Genomic DNA, 23,027 nt, shown 5'->3' on the forward strand with positions numbered 1-23,027 from the left:
TCCCACATGCTGCAGAGCAACTAAGCCCATGCTCCACAACTACTGAGCCTGTGCCCTAGAGCCCGCGAGCCACAACTACTGAGCCTGTGTGCCACAACTACTGAAACCCTTGCACCTAGAGCCTGTGCTCCGCAACAAGAGAAGCCACCACAGTGAGAAGCCCGCTCATCGCAACAAAGAGTAGCCCCCGCTTGCTGCAACTAGAGGAAGCCCGTGCGCAGCAATGAAGACCCAATGCAGCCAAAAATAAATAAATGCTTGATAAATATTCATTGTTCAGTGTTTACTTTTATATGACTTGCTGCTGCAAAGAACTACTTTCCTGTCTATTTACTCATATGATCCTTATAACAACCCTGGAAGATAATAGGGCACATTTCTTCATTTTTCAGACTGTAGAACTAATGAGTGTGGTTGACTAATTGGCGAATTGACACTGGAGCTCAAACCTTCTGACTCCCAATCCAGTTTGTGTGTGTGTGTGTGTGACTACTTCATAAATCTTTGTAACCTGTTAGCAAAAGAGATGCAGGGTAAGATGTCCCGGTAGTAGTTAAATTTATATACAGTTGCTGAGCTTTAAGAATACAATCATTGTTTTTATAATCAAATCAGGCAGAACAATAAAGATGTTCTTATTTTGAACAAAAATAATACTAGACTGTAGTGACTTAGAAGGTTATAGAAATATTTGCTGCAAAACCCTATGAATGTTGCCAGCATGTTTATACCTTTTCTTGCCAACAAAGTTGTCTTAATTGAACATTTTAAAACTTTAAACTTAATATCAAATTTGTTTTCTGTAGCTGATCCTGTTTCCTATATTAACTTTTGAATTGGTAGAGTGTGGAGTGTTGGAATAAGTTGTGAAAGGAGATGGAAGAAAGAGTACTTTGTTCTCTGTTATGAAATTCTAGGGCACGTTTTGTCTATGTACGTTTCAAATGCCTGATCAGTACATTAGTCACGTATACCTACATAGAGCTTTACCATTCCTGTAGGTACACAAGACATTTTGTGTTTCTTTCCAAAGAGAATAGTAAAGATAAGAACTATTAGAGAACCTCCATTTGAATTATTTGTTTCGTTCCTTTTTTTAATATGGTTTTTATTCTTCAATTTGTTAATATGGTGTATCACATTTATTGATTTGCATATATTGAAGAATCCTTGCATCCTGGGATAAATCCCACTTGATCATGGAGTATGATCCTGTTAATGTGTTGTTGGATTCTGTTTGCTAGTATTTTGTTGAGGATGTTTGCATCTATATTCATCAGTGATATTGGACTGTAATTTTCTTTTTCTGTAGTATCTATGTCTGGTTTTGGTATCAGGGTGATGGTGGCCTCATAGAATGAGTTTGGGAGTGTTCCTTCCTCTGCAAGTTTTTGGAAGAGTTTGAGAAGGATGGGTGTTAGCTCTTCTCTAAATGTTTGATAGAATTCACCTGTGTAGCTATCTGGTCCTGGACTTTTGTTTGTTGGGGAGATTTTTATTTACAGTTTCAATTTCATTACTTGTGATTGGTCTGTTCATATTTTCTCTTTCTTCCTGGTTCAGTCTTGGAAGGTTATACCTTTCTAAGAATTTGTCCATTTCTTCCAGGTTGTCCATTTTATTGGCATAGAGTTGCTTGTAGTAGTCTCTTAGGATGCTTTGTATTTCTTCACTGTCTGTTGTAACTTCTCCTTTTTCATTTCTAATTTTATTGATTTGAGTCCTCTCCCTCTTTTTCTTGATGAGTTTGGCAAATGGTTTATCAATTTTGTTTATCTTCTCAAAGAGCCAGCTTTTACTTTTATTGATCTTTGCTATTGTTTTCTTTGTTTCTATTTCATTTATTTCTGCTCTGATTTTTATGATTTATTCCCTTCTGCTTACTTTGGGTTTTGTTTGTTCTTCTTTCTCTACTTCCTTTAGGTATAAGGTTAGATTGTTTATTTGAGATTTTTCTTGTTTCTTGAGGTAGGCTTGTAGAGCTATAAACTTCCCTCTTACAACTGCTTTTGCTGCATCCCATAGGTTTTGGTTTGTCGTGTTTTCATTGTCATTTGTCTCTAGGTATTTTTTGATTTCCTCTTTGATTTCTTCAGTGATCGCTTGGTTATTTAGTAATGTATTGTTTAACCTCCATGTGTTTGTGTTTTTTTCCCTGTAATTGATTTCTAATCTCATAGTGTTGGGGTGAGAAAAGATGCTTGATATGATTTCAATTTTCTTAAATTTACTGAGGCTTGATTTGTGACACAGGATGTGATCTATCCTGGAGAATGTTCCATGTGCACTTGAGAAGAAAGTGTAATCTGCTGTTTTTGAATGTAATGCCCTATAAATATCAGTTAAATCTATCTGGTCTATTGTGTCATTTAAAGCTTGTGTTTCCTTATGAATTTTCTGTTTGGATGATCTGTCCATTGGTGTAAGTGAGGTGTTAAAGTCCCCCACTATTATTGTGTCACTGTTGATTTCCTCTTTTATAGCTGTTAGCAGTTGCCTTATGTATTGAGGTGCTCCTATGTTGGGTACATATATATTTATAATTGTTATATCTTCTTTTTGGATTGATCCCTTGATCATTATGTAGTGTCCTTCCTTGTCTCTTGTAACATTCTCTATTTTAAAGTCTATTTTATCTGATATGAGTATTGCTACTCCAGCTTTCTTTTGATTTCCATTTGCATGGAATATCTTTTTCCATCCCCTCACTTTCAGTCTGTATGTGTCCCTAGGTCTGAAGTGGGTCTCTTGTAGACAGCATATATATGGGTCTTGTTTTTGTATCCATTCATCAAGCCTGTGTCTTTTGGTTGGAGCAGTTAATCCATTCATGTTTAAGGTAATTATCAATATGTATGTTCCTATTACCATTTTCTTAATCGTTTTGGGTTTGTTTTTGTAGGTCCTTTTCTTCTCTTGTGTTTTGCACTTAGAGAAGTTCCTTTAGCATTTGTCGTAGAGCTGGTTTGGTGGTGCTGAATTCTCTTAGCTTTTGGTTGTCTGTAAAGCTTTTGATTTCTCCATTGAATCTGAATGAGATCCTTGCTGGGTAGAGTAATCTTGGTTGTAGGTTTTTCCCTTTCATCACTTTAAGTATATCATGCCATTCCCTTCTGGCTTGTAGAGTTTCTGCTGAGAAATCAGCTGTTATCCTTATGGGAGTTCCCTTGTATGTTATTTGTCATTTTCCCCTTGCTGCTTTCAATAATTTTTCTTTGTCTTTAACTTTTGATAGTTTGATTACTATGTGTCTCCGCATGTTTCTCTTTGGGTTTATCCTGTATGGGACTGTCTGTGCTTCCTGGATTTGAGTGGCTCTTTCCTTTCCCTTGTTAGGAATGTTTTTGACTATAATCTCTTCAAATATTTTCTTGGGTCCTTCTCTCTTTCTTCTCCTTCTGGGACCCGTATAATGCAAATGTTGTTGAGCTTAATGTTGTCCCAGAGGTCTCTTAGGCTGTCTTCATTTCTTTTCATTCTTTTTTCTTTATTCTGTTCCATGGCAGTGATTTCCATCATTCTGTCCTCCAGGTCACTTATCTGTTCTTCTGCCTCAGTTATTCTGCTATTGATTCCTTCTAGTGTAATTTTCATTTCAGTTATTGTATTGTTCATCTCTGTTTGTTTTTTAATTCTTCTAGGTTTTTGTTAAACACTTCTTGCATCTTCTCGATCTTTGCCTCCATTCTTTTTTGAGGTCCTGGATCATCTTCACTATCATTATTCTGAATTCTTTTTCTAGAAGGTTGCGTATCTCCACTTCATTTAGTTGTTTTTCTGGGGTTTTATCTTGTTCCTTCATCTGGTAAGTAGCCCTCTGCCTTTTCATCTTGTCTATCTATTTGTTTCATTCTTGTCGGTGGTGAGATGATTGATATTTTTAAGTTCCATGTCATGTAATTTAATTAAACTGACTTCTGAAATTTCCTTCTGAAAGGTTTCACTGGAAGAAAAAAATGCAGCCATTATTTATGACCCTAAACTGCAGACTCCAAAGACCCTACAGGAAGCCATTGATGACATGGGCTTTGATGCTGTTCTGCACAATCCTAAGCCGCTCCCTGTTTTAACTGAGACCTTGTTTCTGACTGTTACTGCTTCACTGGCTCCGCCATGGGAGCATATCCAAAGCACATTGCTCAAGACGAAGGGTGTGACAGACATTAAAATTTCCCCTCAGCAGAGAACTGCAGTGGTGATAATAATCCCTTCTATAGTGAATGCCAGTCAGATAGTAGAGCTGGTTCCGGCTCTCAGTTTAGATCCAGGAACTCTGGAGAAAATGTCAGGAATTTGCGAAGATTTCAGTATGGCTCAAGCAGGCGAAGTCATGCTGAAGATGAAGGTGGAAGGGATGACCTGCCATTCATGTACTAGCACCATTGAAGGAAAAATTGGGAAACTGCAAGGTGTTCAGCGAATTAAAGGTAGTATGCCTAATGTTATTTGTTTGATTGATTTGCGAGGCTTAGTTTTCTGTTTTGGCCTTTTTAACTTTTGCTTTTTTTTTAAGCATGGGTTTTAAATATGTGGTACTAGAATGTTACTGCTTCATTGAAGTCTGAGGTAGTGTATTCCCAGCATTAATGTTGGTAAAGTTAATGGTTATAAATAAAAGTTATGTGAATCTTGAACTAGCATAAAAGGCAGCCAGGGTGGTGATTCATGAAGTTCAGGGTTCTTAACACAACATGCCGAGGGTCCTCTTGACCTCTAATATGTTTCTATTCAGGCATGCAGAAACTTGGAGACCACAAATGTAGTGGTCATATCTTTTACTTTCTTACTATTCCATATCATTAACATTTTCTGAAAAGAACAGAATTATTTTAAGAAAGGATAATGAGAACAATGAGAGAAACTGTTGTATATGGTATTGATTTGGTCGACAGAATGTTTTCTGAAGTGGCCCAGGAATGACTGAAGTAAATAATTATTTTCCTTTTATTAACTAGTTTCCCTGGACAATCAAGAAGCTACTGTTGTTTATCAACCTCATCTTATCACAGCAGAGGAAATAAAAAAGCAGATTGAAGCTGTGGGCTTTCCAGCATTCATCAAAAAACAGCCCAAGTACCTCAAACTGGGAGCTATTGATATAGAACGTCTAAAGAACACACCAGTCAAATCCTCAGAAGGATCACAGCAAAGGAGTCCATCATATACCAATAATTCAACAGTCATTTTCATCATAGATGGCATGCACTGTAAATCATGTGTGTCAAATATTGAAAATGCTTTATCTACACTCCAGTATGTAAGCAGTGTAGTCGTTTCTTTAGAGAATAGAACTGCCACAGTAAAGTACAAGGCAAGTTTAGTCACTCCAGAAACTCTGAGAAAAGCCATAGAGGCCATATCACCAGGGCAATATAGAGTTAGTAGTACAAATGAAATTGAGAGTACTTCAAACTCTCCCTCCAGCTCATCTCTTCAAAAGAGTCCTTTGAGCATAGTTAGCCAACCTCTGACTCAAGAAACCGTGATAAACATTGATGGCATGACTTGTAATTCTTGTGTGCAGTCTATTGAGGGTGTCATATTAAAAAAGGCAGGTGTAAAATCCATACGAGTATCACTTGCAAATGGCAAAGGGATTGTTGAGTATGATCCTTTACTAACCTGTCCAGAAACCTTGAGAGAAGCAATAGAAGACATGGGATTTGATGCTTCCTTGTCAGGTAATATCATTTTTTTCTTTGATTCCTTTAATGTTCTTTTATTAACACTTTGCTGGTTCTTTTGGCTTTTATCAATGAGAAATGAGTAATAGGCACTGCTATTCCACTTTTTGGAAATAAGACATATGGAAGTAGTCAGCAGTGTATACAAGGATGCATAAGGATGTTTGCCTAATTATTTATAATATTTAAAAACTAGAAACATTAAATAAAGCATGATACCTTCATATGATGAAATGCTAAGCAGCCATAAAAAATTATGGTATTGAAGATACTTAATGCCACGGGAAAGTGTCTGAGATATTTTGTTAACTGAAAAAAAAGCAAGCAAAAAAGCTGTATGTTCAGTATGATCAAAATTTTATAAACACATGTATAAGGATTTATACCATGTATACGTTATTTATGTATATGAATGAATAAAATTCCTGGTAGGACATGAACTAAATTTTAACAGTAGTTATTTGTGAGTGTAGTTATTTGTGAGTGGTAGGATAAAGGTGATATTTTGTTTTCAATTTGCTTTCTTATGTATTTTAAGTTTGTGTGTGTGTGTGTGACAAGGATGTATGTATGTTTGTTTGTATGTATTTTTGTATATATAATATAGGAGAAGCAAATGTTATTTTAAAAAGAAAAAAGTAGAAATAAATAATAGAATTTTAACTGTAGTTTTGAATTTAGGCATTCAAATGAACCTGACTCTAGAACTGGCCCAAAGTCTTCCTGTTTCCTGGCAGCACTTACTTTGAACTAAAACCAAAGACGTATATCCAATGGAATTTGCCCATGTGAACTTGTTTTAAACTAGAATTGAACCTTGCCTTGAATTAAACTGGAAATTCCCTAAATGAAATTTCTTGCTGTAAATAACAATGGAAAAGTTGAATAACTAATTTCTAGACAATGTCATTAACCTTTGCTCTTCTGATCAGAATGAAAGATATCAAATAGCAGTGTTCTCTTTTCAAGCTCACTAAAACTGAGAAGCATAAAAAATTAGTCACATGCTCAAATTATTATGGTAGATAAGTGTCAGTGGAAAAGGACCCAGAGATGTAAACATTCTTAATTTTCATGTTCATGACAAATGGTAGAAATTATAGAACTGTCATTTCTTAAAGTCAAGATGTAGTTCACATACCATAAATTCACCCTTTTAAAGTACACAATCCAGTGGTTATTAGTATATTCATAGGAATTTGCAGCCATTACCATTATGTAATTTTAGAACATTTTTATCAGCCTCCCAAAGAAACCTCATACTGGTTAGCAGTCACTCCCCATTTCCCCTTCACCTCCCCCTAGCCCAGCCCCTTTTATCTACTGTTCTGTTTTCTGGCTTTATGAATTTGACAACTCTAAGTACCATATAAGTGGAGTCAGAGTATTTGTCCCTTTGTATTTAACGTATTTCACTTAGCATAATGTTTTCAAGATAACAAACGTTCATCCATGTTTGTGATATGTATCAGTACTTCATTCCTTTTTACTGCTGAATAGTATACCATTGTATGCATAGACCTCATTTTGTCTCTCCATTCATCAGTTGATGGAGATTTGGGTTGTTTCCACTCCTTGGCTATCATGAATAATGTTGTGATGAGCATTTGTTACAAGTTTTTGCATGAATATATTTTTTTATTTCTCCTGGGTATATACTAGGAGTGGAATTTCTAGGTCATATGGTGAATATGTTTAACTTTTTCAGTAACTGCCAAGCTGTTTTCCAAAATGGCTGCACCATTTTATATTCTCACTTAGAAGTCTCACTTTGATAAAGAAGATCTCAAAAGACCAAGATTCTTGTGCCTTAAAAAAGATACACACACACACATGCGCAAATATGTGTGCACACTGGAATACTACTCAGCCATAAGAAATGAAATAATGTAATTTGCAGCAACATGGATGGACCTAGAGATTATCATACTAAGTGAAGTGAGTCAAAGACAAATATCATATGATATCATTTTTATGTGGAATCTAAAAAAAATGATTCAAATGAACTTATTTACAAAACAGAAACAGACTCACAGACATAGAAAACAAACTTATGGCTACCAAAGGGGAAATGGGGGGAGAGATAAATTAGGAATTTGGGATTAACAGATACACACTACTGTATATAAAATAGATAAACAACAAGGACCCCTGTATAGCACAGGGAACTATATTCAATATCTTGTAATACCCTATAATGGAAAAGAATCTGAAAAAGATGATATATATCTGAAAAAGAATATATATATCTGGTTGATAACAAATGACTGCATTGTGTGTTTCTACTAGAGATCAGAGTTTAAGATACCACCAGAATTGTGGCTACCCATTTTCTGAATGCCAGTGTCAGTGCTGATCCAGGCTTCACAGTCTGCCACTCTGACCTGTTCCTAGAGGTACAGGGATCAGTGCATTTTGCCTTCATGTTATACCAGTCCTGGGTGGGCCATAAATGTTAAAGGAGGTAGTGAGAAAAATGGGAGGTGTTTTTTTATCATGACCATCAATCTCATCATTCTCTTAAAAAGACATAGTATATGAAATTGTCTTCACTAACCAATGAAAGCAAACACAATACTCAAATTCCTTTTCCTTTTTTGTAACTTTTTTATCTTTAATTTCAAACTTACAGAAAAGCTACAAGAATAGTACAAAGAATTCCTGTTTACCAATTTTACTCAGATTCCACAGTTGTTAATATTTTGCCACATTTGTTTTATCATTCTCTTTCTCTGTCGACAGACAGAGACATATATTCAAACACACATTACCCACACACGTATATACCATTTTATGAATCATTTGAGAGTAAGTTGCAGACATGATGTTTATAACTGTTTTTAAGCCATTTTCTGATTATGTATTTATTCTTCATATTACTTTAGACTGAACCTGCCAGTTTTGAGGATCAGATTGGAAACCCTTTCTTGAAATTTTTGGAATCTTTTCTGATTGTTGCCTCAAGTGCAGGAGAGTCAGCCTTCCTTTTGAATTCATTTAAGCATAAGTAGTGTGGCTACAGCTTATAGAAAAGCTAATTTAAAGAAACTAGCCATTTAATTCATTGTGGCTTTTTAACACCTGTACTGCCTCTGTGGCAGATGGGAGGTTTTGCTCTTCTTGCCACACTCACTGGGGTAAAGGTCACAATTTTATGAATCTTTGTTGAGAAGTCATGCCAATGTAGCTAAAAGGGATCACCTTGGGGCTTCCCTGGTGGCGCAGTGGTTAAGAATCCGCCTGACAGTGCAGGGGACATGGGTTCGAGCCCCGGTCCGGGAAGATCCCACATGCCGCGGAGCAACTAAGCCTGTGGGCCACAACTATTGAGCCTGCGCTCTAGAGCCCGTGAGCCACAACCACAACAAGAGAAGCCACCGCAATGAGAAGCCCACGCACAGCAACGAAGAGTAGCCCCCGCTCACCGCAACTAGAGAAAGCCCACGCACAGCAACAAAGACCCAATGCAGCCAAAAAAAAAAAAGGGGGGGTCACCACTATGACTTATTTTAATTTAATACTGTACTTCTAGAGTGTGAAAATTGTAGATGGTATTTAGGTTACTTCTGGTACCTGAAAGAACTAAATTACTCTGGAACAAGACTTAAAGTAATTGGTAGTATAAACTTTTTTTTTCATTGTCCAAGTTCAACATTAAGTCTTGATAGTAATAATTATGAGAGAATGAATAAGCTCCTGGCTAGATTAAAATAATGTTTTTTTTCAAAGCCAAAGCTATTTCCTTTGGGCAAATGAGCCTCCTTTTTGAATTTTTGGTACTATTTGGTAAATTTTTCCTCTTTGTTCTAAATAATACTCTCGTAATCTTAATGAATATCGTTTTCTGAACTGATCCACTTAAGACCAGAGACTGACTCATTTCGGAATTGGGAGAATCTTGTCCTTTGCTATTCAGAGTGTCCTTTGCTCTACTCAGACTGACAGTACTGCCGTCACCTGGAAGCTTGTTGGAAAAGTAGAGTCTCAGGCCCCACCCTAAATGTACTAAATCAGAACCTGCATTTTAACAAGATCTCCCAGGTGATGGTATGTGTGTTAAAATTTAAGAGCCATTATTATAACTGATTTGAGAAGTCTAGATCATTATTCATTAGGGAAATGCTAAGGCTTTTGTTAAAGTTTCTTCAAAAGATGCCCTTCTTCAGCACCCTAAAAACCAACTCTGCTATGCAAACTTTCCTCTGTCGGCTAGCCAAACAGACCTGAACCAGTTTTTTGCCCAAGGGGAAGAAATAACAAGTTAGGTTAGTGGAAATTTCCACATCACTTCTTTTCCTCCTTATCTGTGCAGGAGAGTAGAAACTCTAGCTTTTTTGCATGTATTGATACATGGATGTGCAAAAGGGAATACTTTCTCCCTTCTTGGGAGGTGATTGATACTGCAGTGGATAAAGTAAAGCAGAATAACAACTTTTCTGAGACTGCAGGGGAGCTTCTTGGATGACAGAAGCTTTCCACTGTTTCACAGTCCATAAACATTCTATGGAAAGAGTCTCTGAACACTCCTTTGCGAAAAATGAATATTACTGCTGACTTACTCTTTGCCTCTTCTTCCATTGTCCACAAAGGCATTTTAATTTTAAAAATACGATATATTGGTGTTAAAAGTTCAAACATACAGAAGTGTCTGTAGAGGAAGTTTGTTCATCTGTCTGTTATTCTGTTCCTGCTTTAACCCCATTCCCCAGAAGGAGCCACCATTAATAGTTTGGTATGTACCCTCCTAGGCTTTCTTTTGCAGGTTCTCATATATACACTAACAATTTTTAAATGACATTATACTTCAATGCTGTTTTGCCGACTGCTTTTGGTTCCACTTACTATATCACGAATTGCTTTACTGCCAGTATGTAAATTGTTAACATAATGATAAAAATTCATGATAAAAATAAGAGCTATCTATTAACAAACCATTGTCTACTCGGGTTTGGGGTAGAGATAATGGCTTGAAGATATTGATGTATAGTTTTGTTTATTCAGTTAGTTCAGATTTTCCCGAGAATTGGGATGGGCAGTGTTGAACTTGGAAGTCACTTCCTAGAAAGTGTAGAGATAACATTGCACTGGGCTCTAGGTCCATTACAATTTTAAAGGAGTGGATTGACAGTGCCAGGTGGTGTGGATTGTGATGAGTGACGAGGATGCAGCTGGAGAATACCTCAAATGAAAAGAATCTTTTCCTGTCCACCAGATACAAATGAGCCACTGGTAGTAATAGCTCAGTCCTCATCGGAAATGCCACTTTTGACCTCAACTAATGAATTTCATACCAAAATGATGACACCAATTCATGACAAAGAGGAGGCAAAGACTTCATCTAAGTGTTACATACAGGTCACTGGTATGACTTGTGCTTCCTGTGTAGCAAACATTGAACGGAATTTAAGACGAGAAGAAGGTAAGACACTCTTAAAGCCTGTTGTTTTATGTATTAGTTTGAGGGCTCTGTCCTTTTTGTCCTCTTATGTGTTTTGTAACCATGTTTATGACTCCTGCCAAGGCCTCATAAAGACTATCAGTGACTTTCAGGACAACCTTGACTTCCTGACAACCAGTTTTTGTTAGTGTTTTGTTCCCTTAGATATAGTTCCTGTCTTGTTTACCTCATGGCCACATTTTAATATCAATGAAGTTTGTAGTCAAATAGCAAAAGGAAATACATAAGATTACTATTCTTTATGGACCTTGGCTGCAATGGATGTTAAGAAACATGAATTTTCTGATAAAGTTATGCTTAAAACTAACAACTACAATCCATAAGTTTCAATATTACTATATCCAGGCCAAGCACTGGACCAAAGCCAAGTTTGTTTAGAATTGTTCTCTTCCAACAATTTGATCACTGATCTTTGCTTGCAGTAAAAGTGTTCAAAAGTTACTTAATATTGTGTACAAGTTGTCATTTTAGGTTACAAATTCTTAGAATAGCTATAATACATATATATATTTAATTTTTGAATTTTATTTTATTTTTTATACAGCAGGTGCTTATTAGTTATCCATTTTATACATATTAGTGTATATATGTCAATCCCAATCTCTCAATTCATCACACCACCACCCCCTCACCACTTTCCGTCCTTGGTGTCCATACGTTGTTCTCTGCATCTGTGTCTCAACTTCTGCCCTGCAAACTGGTTCATCTGCACCATTTTTCTAGGTTCCACATATATGCATTAATATACGATATTTGTTTTTCTCTTTCTGACTTACTTCACTGTGCTTGACAGCCTCTACATCCATCCATGTCTCTACAAATGACCCGATTTCATTCCTTTTTATGGCTGAGTAATATTCCCTTGTATATATGTACCACATCTTCTTTATCCATTTGTCTGTTGATAGGCATTTAGGTTGCTTCCATGACCTGGCTATTGTAAATAGTGCTGCAATGAACATTGGGGTGCATGTGTCTTTTTGAATTATGGTTTTCTCTGTGTATATGCCCAGTAGTGGGATTGCTGGGTCATATGGCATTCTATTTTTAGTTTTTTAAGGACCCTCCATACTGTTCTCCATAGTGGCTATATCAATTTACATTCCCACCAACAGTGCAAGAGGGTTCCGTTTTCTCCACAGCCTCTCCAGCACTTATTGTTTCTAGATTTTTTGATGATGGCCATTCTGACTGGTGTGAGGTGTTACCTCATTGTAGTTTTGATTTACATTTCTCTAATGATTAGTGATATTGAACATCCTCTCATGTGTTTGTTGGCCATCTGTATATCTTCTTTGGAGAAATGTCTATTTAGGTCTTCTGTCCATTTTTGGATTGGGTTCTTTGTTTTTCTTGATTTTTTTTTTTTTTTTTTTTGCGGTACGCGGACCTCTCACTGCTGCGGCCTCTTCCGTTGTGGAGCACAGGCTCTGGACGTGCAGGCTCAGTGGCCATGGCTCACGGGCCTAGCCACTCCGTGGCATTTGGGATCCTCCCGGACCGGGGCACGAACCTGTGTCCCCTGCATCGGCAGGCGGACTCTCAACCACTGTGCCACCAGGGAAGCCCTGTTTTTCTTGATACTGAGCTGCATGAGCTGCTTGTATATTTCGGAGATTAATCCTTTGTCACTTGCTTCATTTGCAAATATTTTCTCCCATTCTGAGGGTTGTCTTTGTGTCTTGTTTGTAGTTTCCTTTGATTTGCAAAAGCTTTTAACTATCATTCGGTCCCATTTGTTTATTTTTGTTTTTATTTCCATTACTCTAAGAGGTGGATCAAAAAAGATCTTGCTGCGATTTATGTCAAAGAGTGTTCTTCCTGTGTTTTCCTCTAAGAGTTTTATAGTGTTTGGTCTTACATTTAGGTCTTTAATCCATTTTGAGTTTATTTTTGTGTGTGGTGTTAGGGAGTGTTCTAGTTTCATTCTTTTACATGTAGCTGTCCAGTTTTCCCAGCACCGATTATTGAAGACACTGTCTTTTCTCCACTGTATATCCTTGTCTCCTTTGTCATAGATTACTTAACCATAGGTGTGTGGGTTTATCTCTGGGCTTTCTATCCTGTTCCATTGATCTATATTTATGTTTTTGTGCCAGTACCATATTGTCTTGATTACTGTCCCTTTATAGTATAATCTGAAGTCAAGGAGCCCGATTCCTCCAGCTCCGTTTTTTTCCCTCAAGACTACTTTGGCTATAAGGGGTCTTTTGTGTCTCCATACAAATTTTAAGATTTTTTGTTCTAGTTCTGTAAAAAAAATGCTATTGGTAATTTGATAGAGATTGCATTGAATCTGTAGATTACTTTGGGTAGTATAGTCATTTTCACAATATTGATTCTTCCAATCCAAGAACATGGTGTATCTGTCCATCTGTTTGTATCATCTTTAATTTCTTTCATCACTGTCTTATAGTTTTCTGCATACAGGTCTTTTGTTTCCCTAGGTAGGTTTATTCCTAGGTATTCTATTCTTTTTCTTGCAATGGTAAATGGGAGTGTTTCCTCAATTTATCTTTCTGATCTTTTGTTGTCAGTGTATAGGAATGCAAGAGATTTCTGTCCATTAATTTTGTATCCTGCTACTTTACCAAATTCATTGTTTAGCTCTAGTAGTTTTCTGGTAGCATCTTTAGGATTCTCTATGTAGAGTATCATGTCATTGGCAAACAGTGACAGTTTTACTTCTTCTTTTCCAATTTATATTCCTTTTATTTCTTTTTCTTCTCTGATTGCCGTGGCTAGGACTTCCAAAACTGTTGAATAATAGTGGCAAGAGCGGTCATCCTTCTCTTGTTCCTGATCTTAGAGGAAATGGTTTCAGTTTTTCACCATTGAGAATGATGTTTGCTGTGGGTTTGTCGTATATGGCCTTTATTATGTTGAGGTAGGTTCCCTCTCTGCCCACTTTCTGGAGAGTTTTTATCCTAAATGGGTGTTGAATTTTGTCAAAAGCTTTTTCTGCATCCATTGAGATGATCCTATGGTTTTTATTTTTCAATTTGTTAATATGGTGTATCACATTGATTGATTTGCATATATTGAAGAATCCTTGCATCCCTGAGATAAATCCCACTTGATCATGGTGTGTGATCCTTTTAATGTGTTGTTGGATTCTGTTTGCTAGTATTTTGTTGAGGATGTTTGCATGTATATTCATGAGTGATACTGGTGTGTAATTTTCTTTTTTTGTAGCATCTTTGTCTGATTTTGGTATCAGGGTGATGGTGGCCTCATAGAATGAGTTTGGGAATGTTCCTTCCCCTGTACATTTTTGGAAGAGTTTGAGAAGGATGGGTGTTAGCTCTTCTCTAAATGTTTGATAAATTCATCTGTGTAGCCATCTGGTCCTGAACTTTTGTTTTTTGGAAGATTGTTAGTCACAGTTTCAATTTCATTACTTGTGATTGGTCTGTTCATATTTTCTCTTTCTTCCTGGTTCAGTCTTGGAAGGTTATACCTTTCTAAGAATTTGTCCATTTCTTCCAGGTCGTCCATTTTATTGGCACAGAGTTGCTCGTAGTAGTCTCTCAGGATGCTTTGTATTTCTGTGGTGTCTGTTGTAACTTTTCGTTTTTCATTTCTAATTTTATTGATTTGAGTCCTCTCCCTCTTTTTCTTGATGAGTCTGGCTAATGGTTTATCAGTTTTGTTTATCTTTTCAGAGAGCCAGCTTTTAGTTTTATTGATCTTTGCTATTGTTTTCTTTGTTTCTATTTCATTTATTTCTGCTCTGATCTTTATGATTCCTTTCCTTCTGCTAACTTTGGATTTTGTTTGTTCTTCTTTCCCTAGTTCCTTTAGGTGTAAGGTTAGATTGTTTCTTTGAGATTTTTCTTGTTTCTTGAAGTAGGCTTGTATAGCTATTAACTTCCCTTGTAGAACTGCTTTTGCTGCATCCCATAGGTTTTGGGTCATCGTGTTTTCATTGTCATTTGTCTCTAGGTATTTTTTGGTTTCCTCTTTGATTTCTTCAGTGATCTCTTAGTTAGTAACATATTGTTTACCCTCCATGTGTTTGTATTTTTTACGTTTTTTTCCCTGTAATTCATTTCTAATCTCATAGGGTGGTGGTCAGAAAAGATGCTTGATATGATTTCAGTTTTCTTAAATTTACTGAGGCTTGATTTGTGATCCGAGATGTGATCAATCCTGGAGTATGTTCCATGTGCACTTGAAGGAAGTGTAATCTGCTGTTTTTGGAGGCAATGTCCTATAAATATCAATTAAATATATCTGGTCTATTGTGTCATTTAAAGTTTCTGTTTCCTTTTTAATTTTCTGTTTGGATGATCTGTCCATTGGTGTAAGTGAGGTGTTAAATTCCCCCACTATTAGTATGTTACTGTCAATTTCCTCTTTTTTGGCTGTTAGCAGTTGCCTTATGTATTGAGGTGTTCCTATGTTGGGTGCATATATATTTATAATTGTTGTCTTCTCCTTGGTTTGATTTCTTGATCATTATGTAGTGTCCTTCCTTGTCTCTTGTAACATTTCTTTACTTTAAAGTCTATTTTATGTGATATGAGTATTGCTACTCCAGCTTTCTTTTGATTTCCATTTGCATGGAATATCTTTTTCCATCCCCTCACTTTCAGTCTGTATGTGTCCCTAGGTCTGAAGTGGGTCTCTTGTAGACAGCATATGTATGGGTCTTGTTTTTGTATCCATTCAATGAGCCTGTGTCTTTTGGTTGGAGCATTTAATCCATTCACGTTTAAGGTAATTATCAATATGTATGTTCCTTTTACCATTTTCTTAATCGTTCTGGGTTTGTTTTTGTAGGTCCTTTTCTTCTCTTATGGTTCCCACTTAGAGAATTTCCTTTAGCATTTGTTGTAGAGCTCGTTTGGTGGTGCTGAATTCTCTTAGCTTTTGGTTGTCTGTAAAGCTTTTGATTTCTCCATCCAATCTGAATGAGATCCTTGCTGGGTAGAGTAATCTTGGTTGTAGGTTTTCCCCTTTCATCACTTTAAATATATCATGCCACTCCCTTCTGGCTTGTAGAGTTTCTGCTGAGAAATCAGCTGTTAACCTTATGGGAGTTCCCTTGTATGTTATTTCTTGTTTTCCCCTTGCTGCTTTCAATAATTTTTCTTTGTCTTTAATTTTTCTTTGTCTTTAATTTTTGATAGTTTGATTACTATGTGTCTCGGCGTGTTTCTCTTTGGGTTTATCCTATATGGGACTGTCTGTGCTTCCTGGACTTGGGTGGCTCTTTCCTTTCCCATGTTAGGAATGTTTTTGACTATAATCTCTTCAAATATTTTCTTGGGTCCTTCTCTCTTTCTTCTCCTTCTGGGACCCGTATAATGCAAATGTTGTTGAGCTTAATGTTGTCCCAGAGGTCTCTTAGGCTGTCTTCATTTCTTTTCATTCTTTTTTCTTTATTCTGTTCCATGGCAGTGATTTCCATCATTCTGTCCTCCAGGTCACTTATCTGTTCTTCTGCCTCAGTTATTCTGCTATTGATTCCTTCTAGTGTAATTTTCATTTCAGTTATTGTATTGTTCATCTTTGTTTGTTTGTTCTTTAATTCTTCTAGGTGTTTGTTCTTTAATTCTTCTCGGTGTATGTTAAACATTTCTTGTGTCTTCTCGATCTGTGCCTCCATTCTTTTTCCAAGATCCTGGATCATCTTCACTATCATTATTCTGAATTCTGTTTCTGGAAGGTTGCCTATCTCCACTTCATTTAGTTGTTTTTCTGGGATTTTATCTTGTTCCTTCATCTAGTACATAGTCCTCTGCCTTTTCATCTTGTCTGCGTTTCTGTGAATGCGGTTTTTGTTCCACAGGCTGCAGGATTGTAGTTCTTCTTGCTTCTGTTGTCTGCCCTCTGGTGGATGAGGCTATCTAAGAGGCTTGAGCAAGTTTTCTGATGGGAGGGAGTTGGGTGGGTAGAGCTGGGTGCTGCTCTGGTGGGCAGAGCTCAGTTAAACTTTAATTCCCTTGTCTGCTGATGGGTGGGGCTTCGTTCCCTCCCTGTTGGTTGTTTGGCCTGAGGCGACCCAACCCTTGAGCCTACTGGGCTCTTTGGTGGGAGCAATGGCGGACTCTGCTAGGGCTCACACCAAGCAGCACTTCCCAGAACTTCTGCTGCCAGTGTCCTTGTCCTTGCTGTGAGACACAGCCACCCCCTGCCTCTGCAGGAGACCCTTCAACAGTAGCAGATAGGTCTGGTTCAGTCTCCTATGGGTTCACTGCTCCTTCCCCTGGGTCCCGATGCATACACTATTTTGCGTGTGCCCTCCAAGGGTGGAGTCTCTGTTTCCCCCAGTCCTGTCAAAGTCCTGCAATCAAATCCCGCCAGCCTTCAAAGTCTGATTCTCAAGGAATTCCTCTTCCCATTGCCGGACCCCCAGGATGGGAAGCCTGACGTGGGGCTCAGAACCTTCACTCCAGTGGATGGACTTCTGTGGTATAAGTGTTCTCCAGTTTGTGAGTCACCCACGCAGCAGTTATGGGATTTGATTTTATTGTGATTGCTCCCCTCGTACTGTCTCATTGTGGATTCTCCTTTGTCTTTGGATGTGGGGTATCTTTTCGGTGAGTTCCCGTGTCTTCCTGTCGATGATTGTTCAGCAGTTAGTTGTGATTCTGGTGCTTTCACAGGAGGGAGTGAGGGCAGGTCCTTCTTGTCCACCATCTTCAAGCCATTCTACAATATTGGTTTTTAATCAGTCACACTCAGATGTTTTAGCTTAAAATTTTGCACTCACATTAATGGACTTCGCAGTATGCATAGTAGATTTGTTAACCGTAGAGATACATGAGTATGTTTAATGAGCCTGAAGTCATAGGTTTGGTACTCAAACAGCCCTCGCCCAAGATGTCTTAATGATACATGCTGTTACTCAGAAGGGCTGAATAAATATGATTATTATAAGCTTATCCCCACTATTGGGGAAATAACTCAAAGTATACACTGTAATAATGGAATTCTGTAGCCAGTGGAATCACCTTATATGTAAAGGCCAGAACATTATTGTAACAAAATGTATGTTATACACTAGAGTCATCTTCAGTTCAATATTATCTTGTTTGCATTCTTTCATTTCTGCGTCCTTCATTTCAGCCTCCATTATATCTAATTATAATGCAGTCAGGGCTAAATTACACTTTGAGTGATTAAAAAAGAACAGGAGGGAAGTTGCAAGCAAATGAAAGCAAAAAGAAGTTTTCAAGGGGTCTGTTTAATTTTAGAACAAACTCTTTTGGGGCAGTTCAGAAATAGCCTTTCTCATGAGACAAGCAATGCCTGTTACAAATTACAGTTACAGATCTTTTTTCTTCTTTAATCCATTAAGCTGATACTTCCAGTTACCTTCTACTACCCCTTTACTTCCTCCTAACCCAGTTAGGCATACCGTTGCCCTAGCTGGGGTCACTACATTCACTTTTGTTTTTTTAATTAAGTGACACTGGTCTTCCCTCAGTTTCATCTGCATTATATTTTTAAAAATGAATTGATAGAGTTCTAATTATATTTTGAAGTAAGAATTTTAAAAATTTTCCATAATTTATATAAGTATGAAACATGTTTTTGAAACTTGAAAAACCAGATTTTCTCTTTCTCTTTGGCTGTAGATTACATTCAACTGAAGCAAGAAGATTTTTTTCCTACTTTCTCTACACCTTCTCTTATTACTGATACTTTCCTGTGATCTGATCTTCTGAATTATTTGGTACCCACAAAACCCAGTGTGTAACCATTATTTTTTCCAAAGAAAAGAATAGTATTTTATTTTTTAACCACTTTTATACAGAAAACTTAGATTATATTAGATACTTTGTCTTCTTATTAAAAACTATTATTAAATTAATATTTGGATATTTTTTCTTTTTTTCAAAACCCAGATCTAACCTATGGACTGTTGATAGGAATAGGGATTCCCTGTCTGGTAGCCACCAAGGGTTGCTGATTCCTAGAAAGAACTGCCGTTTCTACTTCACGTTATTAATTTTCTTCCTGGCAGTTACAGCAATAGCTGGTCTAGAGAAGTGGGATGGTTGTTAACAAAATGCTTACACCAGAGAACAGCATGACTGCCATAAAATGAACTTCTTTGTTAAGTTGTGTGGCACTTTTTTTTTCTTAGGAATAAGAGCATTTTAGATTAGTGTATGTCAGACAATAAAACTTGAGAAAGAAATTACTGTTATTTGGCAATATTGTAATGTGTATGTTGGTATATTCTTGGGTTCTTTGCTACAACTGCAGTCATTTCCTAAGTACACGAGTTACTTTCTCTAGGACTCTGTCTTACGAGTTTCTAAAAATACTTTATATTTACATGATAAGGTCTCAATGGATTACAATTCATGGGCATTATTTGGATCCCAATTCAAGCAAACAAACAAAGAGTGTTAAACAGTTATAAGACAGTTGTGGAAATGTGAACATTGCCTGGATATTTGATGATATTGAGGAATTATTTTAGGTTTGATAATGGTATTATGGTTCTTTTTTAAAGAAAAGAGTCTTATCTTTTAGTTATATGTATTTAAATATTTACATATGATACGATATCTGGGATTTGCTTCAAAATAATCAGGGTAAAGGGCAGAGAGTGAGTGGGTAGGAATATATATGAAACAAGAGCAGCCCAGTGTTACTGATAATTACTGAAGCTGAGAGATGGGTACATCAAGTTTATTATGTTTTCTCTTTTGTGTGTGTGTGTATGTATTTGAAAATTTCCATACTAAAAAGTTTTTTAAAATGAAGCCTTCTTTTAAAATAGTTTTGATTTTGGCTCAATACTGTATAAAAGTTAAGAAATAAATTTCTCCAGATTCACTTAATCCTTTCACAGTTAAATGAAAAAAAACTATTATAAGATTATTATTTTTATGAGAAATGTTATCTGAATTGTTTTTCTTATCAATATTCCTAGGAATATATTCTGTACTTGTGGCTCTGATGGCTGGGAAGGCAGAAGTAAGATATAACCCTGCTGTCATACAACCCCCGATGATAGCCGAGTTAATCCGAGAGCTTGGATTTGGAGCCACTGTGATAGAAAATGCTGATGAAGGGGATGGTGTTTTGGAACTTGTTGTAAGTAAGACATTTTGTGTGGTTAATAGAATTTGCAGGAAAAACTTGGCAAGAATTCAGAAAAGAGTTTGAAAAATAATTAAAATGTGGGGACAATAAAACATAAAATGAAAATTAAGGAAACTGGAAAGATATGACAATGGTGGCCTTCAAGCATAGAATGTAAAAGATAATCATCTCAGGCTTCCCTGGTGGCACAGTGGTTGAGAGTCCGCCTGCCAATGCAGGGGACACGGGTTCGTGCCCCGGTCCGGGAAGATCCCACATGCCATGGAGCGGTTAGGCCCGTGAGCCATGGCTGCTGGGCCTGTGCATCTGGAGCCTGTGCTCTGCAATGGGAGAGGCCACAACAGTGAGAGGCCCGCGTACCACCAAAAAAAAAAAAAAAAAAAGATAATCATCTCTATTAAGAACCAATAAACAAGAATTGGGTTTGAATGAATAAATGAAAATCAACTTCTAAAATATAGTATGATTCCTACATGAAATTACTAGAAGAAATATTTGGAGCTTTTTTCAATATTCTATTTTAAAAATTTCAGACATCAGGAAAGTCAAAAGAATTGTACAGTTGAACATTCTTACACACACTGCATAGATTCTACAATTAACATTTTACTATATTTGTTTTATCATACATCAGTCTATCAGTCCATTGTGGAAATAATTTTAAACTCACAAAGAAATTGCTAAAATAGTACAGAGGATTTCCCTGTAGCCTCTACCTAGCTTTTCCCAGTGATAACATCCAATCTATCATTTAAAAAATAATATTAGAGTAGGAAGAGTCTTTCTAAATATCATACAAAATCCATAAAAGACAAGGTTGATAACTTCAGGTACATAAAAATTTCTTCTTGGGAGAAAAACACCATAAACAAAGTCTAAAGGCAAGTAAAATAATTGTAATTCATGTCATAAATGAAGGTTAATTTCCTTAATATATGAAGAAGTATTGTAAATCAATAAGAGCCATCAAACCAAAAGAAAGATGGTAAAGGATATGAACTAACAGTTCACAGAAAAACCAAAACAATACCTCTTTAAATGAAAAAATGTTCGATGTCACTTTTAATAAGAGTAAAGCAAATTAAAACTGCACTGAAATGCCATTTTCCACCTGTGAGATTGGTAAAGATAAAAAGCAATTTTGTTAACACTGTGTTTGATCTCTCATATATCGCTGGTGGAATGTCAATTGAGACAAGGACTCAACAGAAGAATTTGGCAATATCTATCAAAAGTAAAATTGCGCATAGCCTTTGCCTCAGAAGCTCCACTTGTAGGAAATTATCCAGCAGACATATTTGGATATGTATGAAATGATATGTGCACAAAGGTGTTCATTATAGTATTTTTTTTTTTGCCTATGCCACACGTGGCATGTGGGATCTTAGTTCCCTGACCAGGAATCGAACCTGCGCCCCCTGCATTGGAAGCACAGAGTCTTAACCACTGGACCACCAGGGAAGTCCTATTATAGTATTTTTATAATAGCAAAAGATAGGAAACAAACTAAATGTCGGTCATTGGAGACTGATACATACATCCATACCATGGGATACTAAGCAGCTATTACAAAGAATGGGTTGGTTTGTACTTTTTAAAGACTTCTAAAAATTAATAGCTTTATCGAAATATAATTTACATACCATAAAACTCACCCTTTTAAAGTGTACAATTCAGTGGTTTTTAATATATTCTCAGAGTTGTACAACTAATCACCACTATCAAATTTCAAAACATTTTCATCACCCCAAAAAAGAAACCCCATACCTATTAGCAGTCAGTCCTCATTCTTGATATTAATCATTTGAGTCTTCCTTTTTTTTTTCCCTTCATCACTCCAGCCAAAAGTTTGTCAATTTTGTCAATCTTTTCAAGTAACCAACTTTTGGTTTTGTTGATTTTCTCTATTCTCTCTTTTGTTAATTTTCACTCTAACCTTTGTTATTTCCTTCCATCTGTTTGCTTTAGGTTTAGTTTGTTTTACTTTTTCTAGTGTCTTAAGGTAGAAAGTTAGGTTATTTATTTGAGATCTTTCTTACTTTAAAATATTGGCACTTATAAATTTCACTATAGGCACTGATTTCATTTCAGTTATTGTACTTTTCAACTCCAAACTTCCATTGGGCCTTTCTAATAATCTCTGTCTTTATTGATACTCTCTGTTTGATGGGATATTGTCTTATACTTTCCTTTAATTTTTTAGACATCATTTCCTTTAGTTCAGTGAATATATTTAAAATAGCTGATTCAAGATCTTTGCCTAGTAAATCCAATGTCTGGGCTTCATCAGGGAAAGTTTTTTCCTGTGTATAGGCCATACTTTCTTGTTTCATTGTATGTCTGACAGTTTTTGTTGAAAATATAATGTAGTAACTCTGGAAATAAGATTCTTCCCCTCTCCTCAGGGTTTGTTATTTGTTGCTGTTTGTCATTGTTATTGTTTGTTCAGTGACTTCTGAACTAATTCTATAAAGTCTGTGTTCTTTGTTGTGTGTGGCCACTGAAATCTCTGTTTGGTTAGCTCAGTTGTCAGCTAATGATCAGACAGTGATTGCCTTAAACATCTGGAATCAATAAGTCTCCCAGTCTTTGCTAAAGAGCTCTTTGTAAATGTTGGGGCATGCCTTGAACACTCAGCCATGCAGCTGTCAGTTTTGCCTTACCCTTCGACTCCTGCTTCTATGGAGCCTAAAGGTCAGCCTGAGGTGAGAAGTTAGGGCCTTTTCAGTTCTTTTTTGAACATACACACAGCCCTGGACATATGCATAACCCTATGCATGTGCATGGCCTTCTAGATTCCTAGGAATATGTTG

At 36.6% G+C, this 23,027-nt stretch overlaps 1 protein-coding gene across 1 annotated transcript in view; it reads left to right on the forward strand.

The window, feature by feature from the left end:
• ATP7A (ATPase copper transporting alpha) overlaps positions 1–23,027 on the forward strand; it is a 139,595-nt gene that overhangs the window by 79,190 nt on the left and 37,378 nt on the right. Inside the window, exons 3-6 of the mRNA XM_079910785.1 lie at positions 3,938–4,427; positions 4,956–5,681; positions 10,897–11,103; positions 20,042–20,205. Coding sequence (XP_079766911.1) covers positions 3,938–4,427; positions 4,956–5,681; positions 10,897–11,103; positions 20,042–20,205 — 1,587 coding nt within the window. The remainder of the gene's footprint in view (positions 1–3,937; positions 4,428–4,955; positions 5,682–10,896; positions 11,104–20,041; positions 20,206–23,027) is intronic.

This window comes from Stenella coeruleoalba, assembly GCF_951394435.1.
Source record: "Stenella coeruleoalba genome assembly, chromosome: X".
Taxonomy (NCBI): Eukaryota; Metazoa; Chordata; class Mammalia; order Artiodactyla; family Delphinidae; genus Stenella; species Stenella coeruleoalba.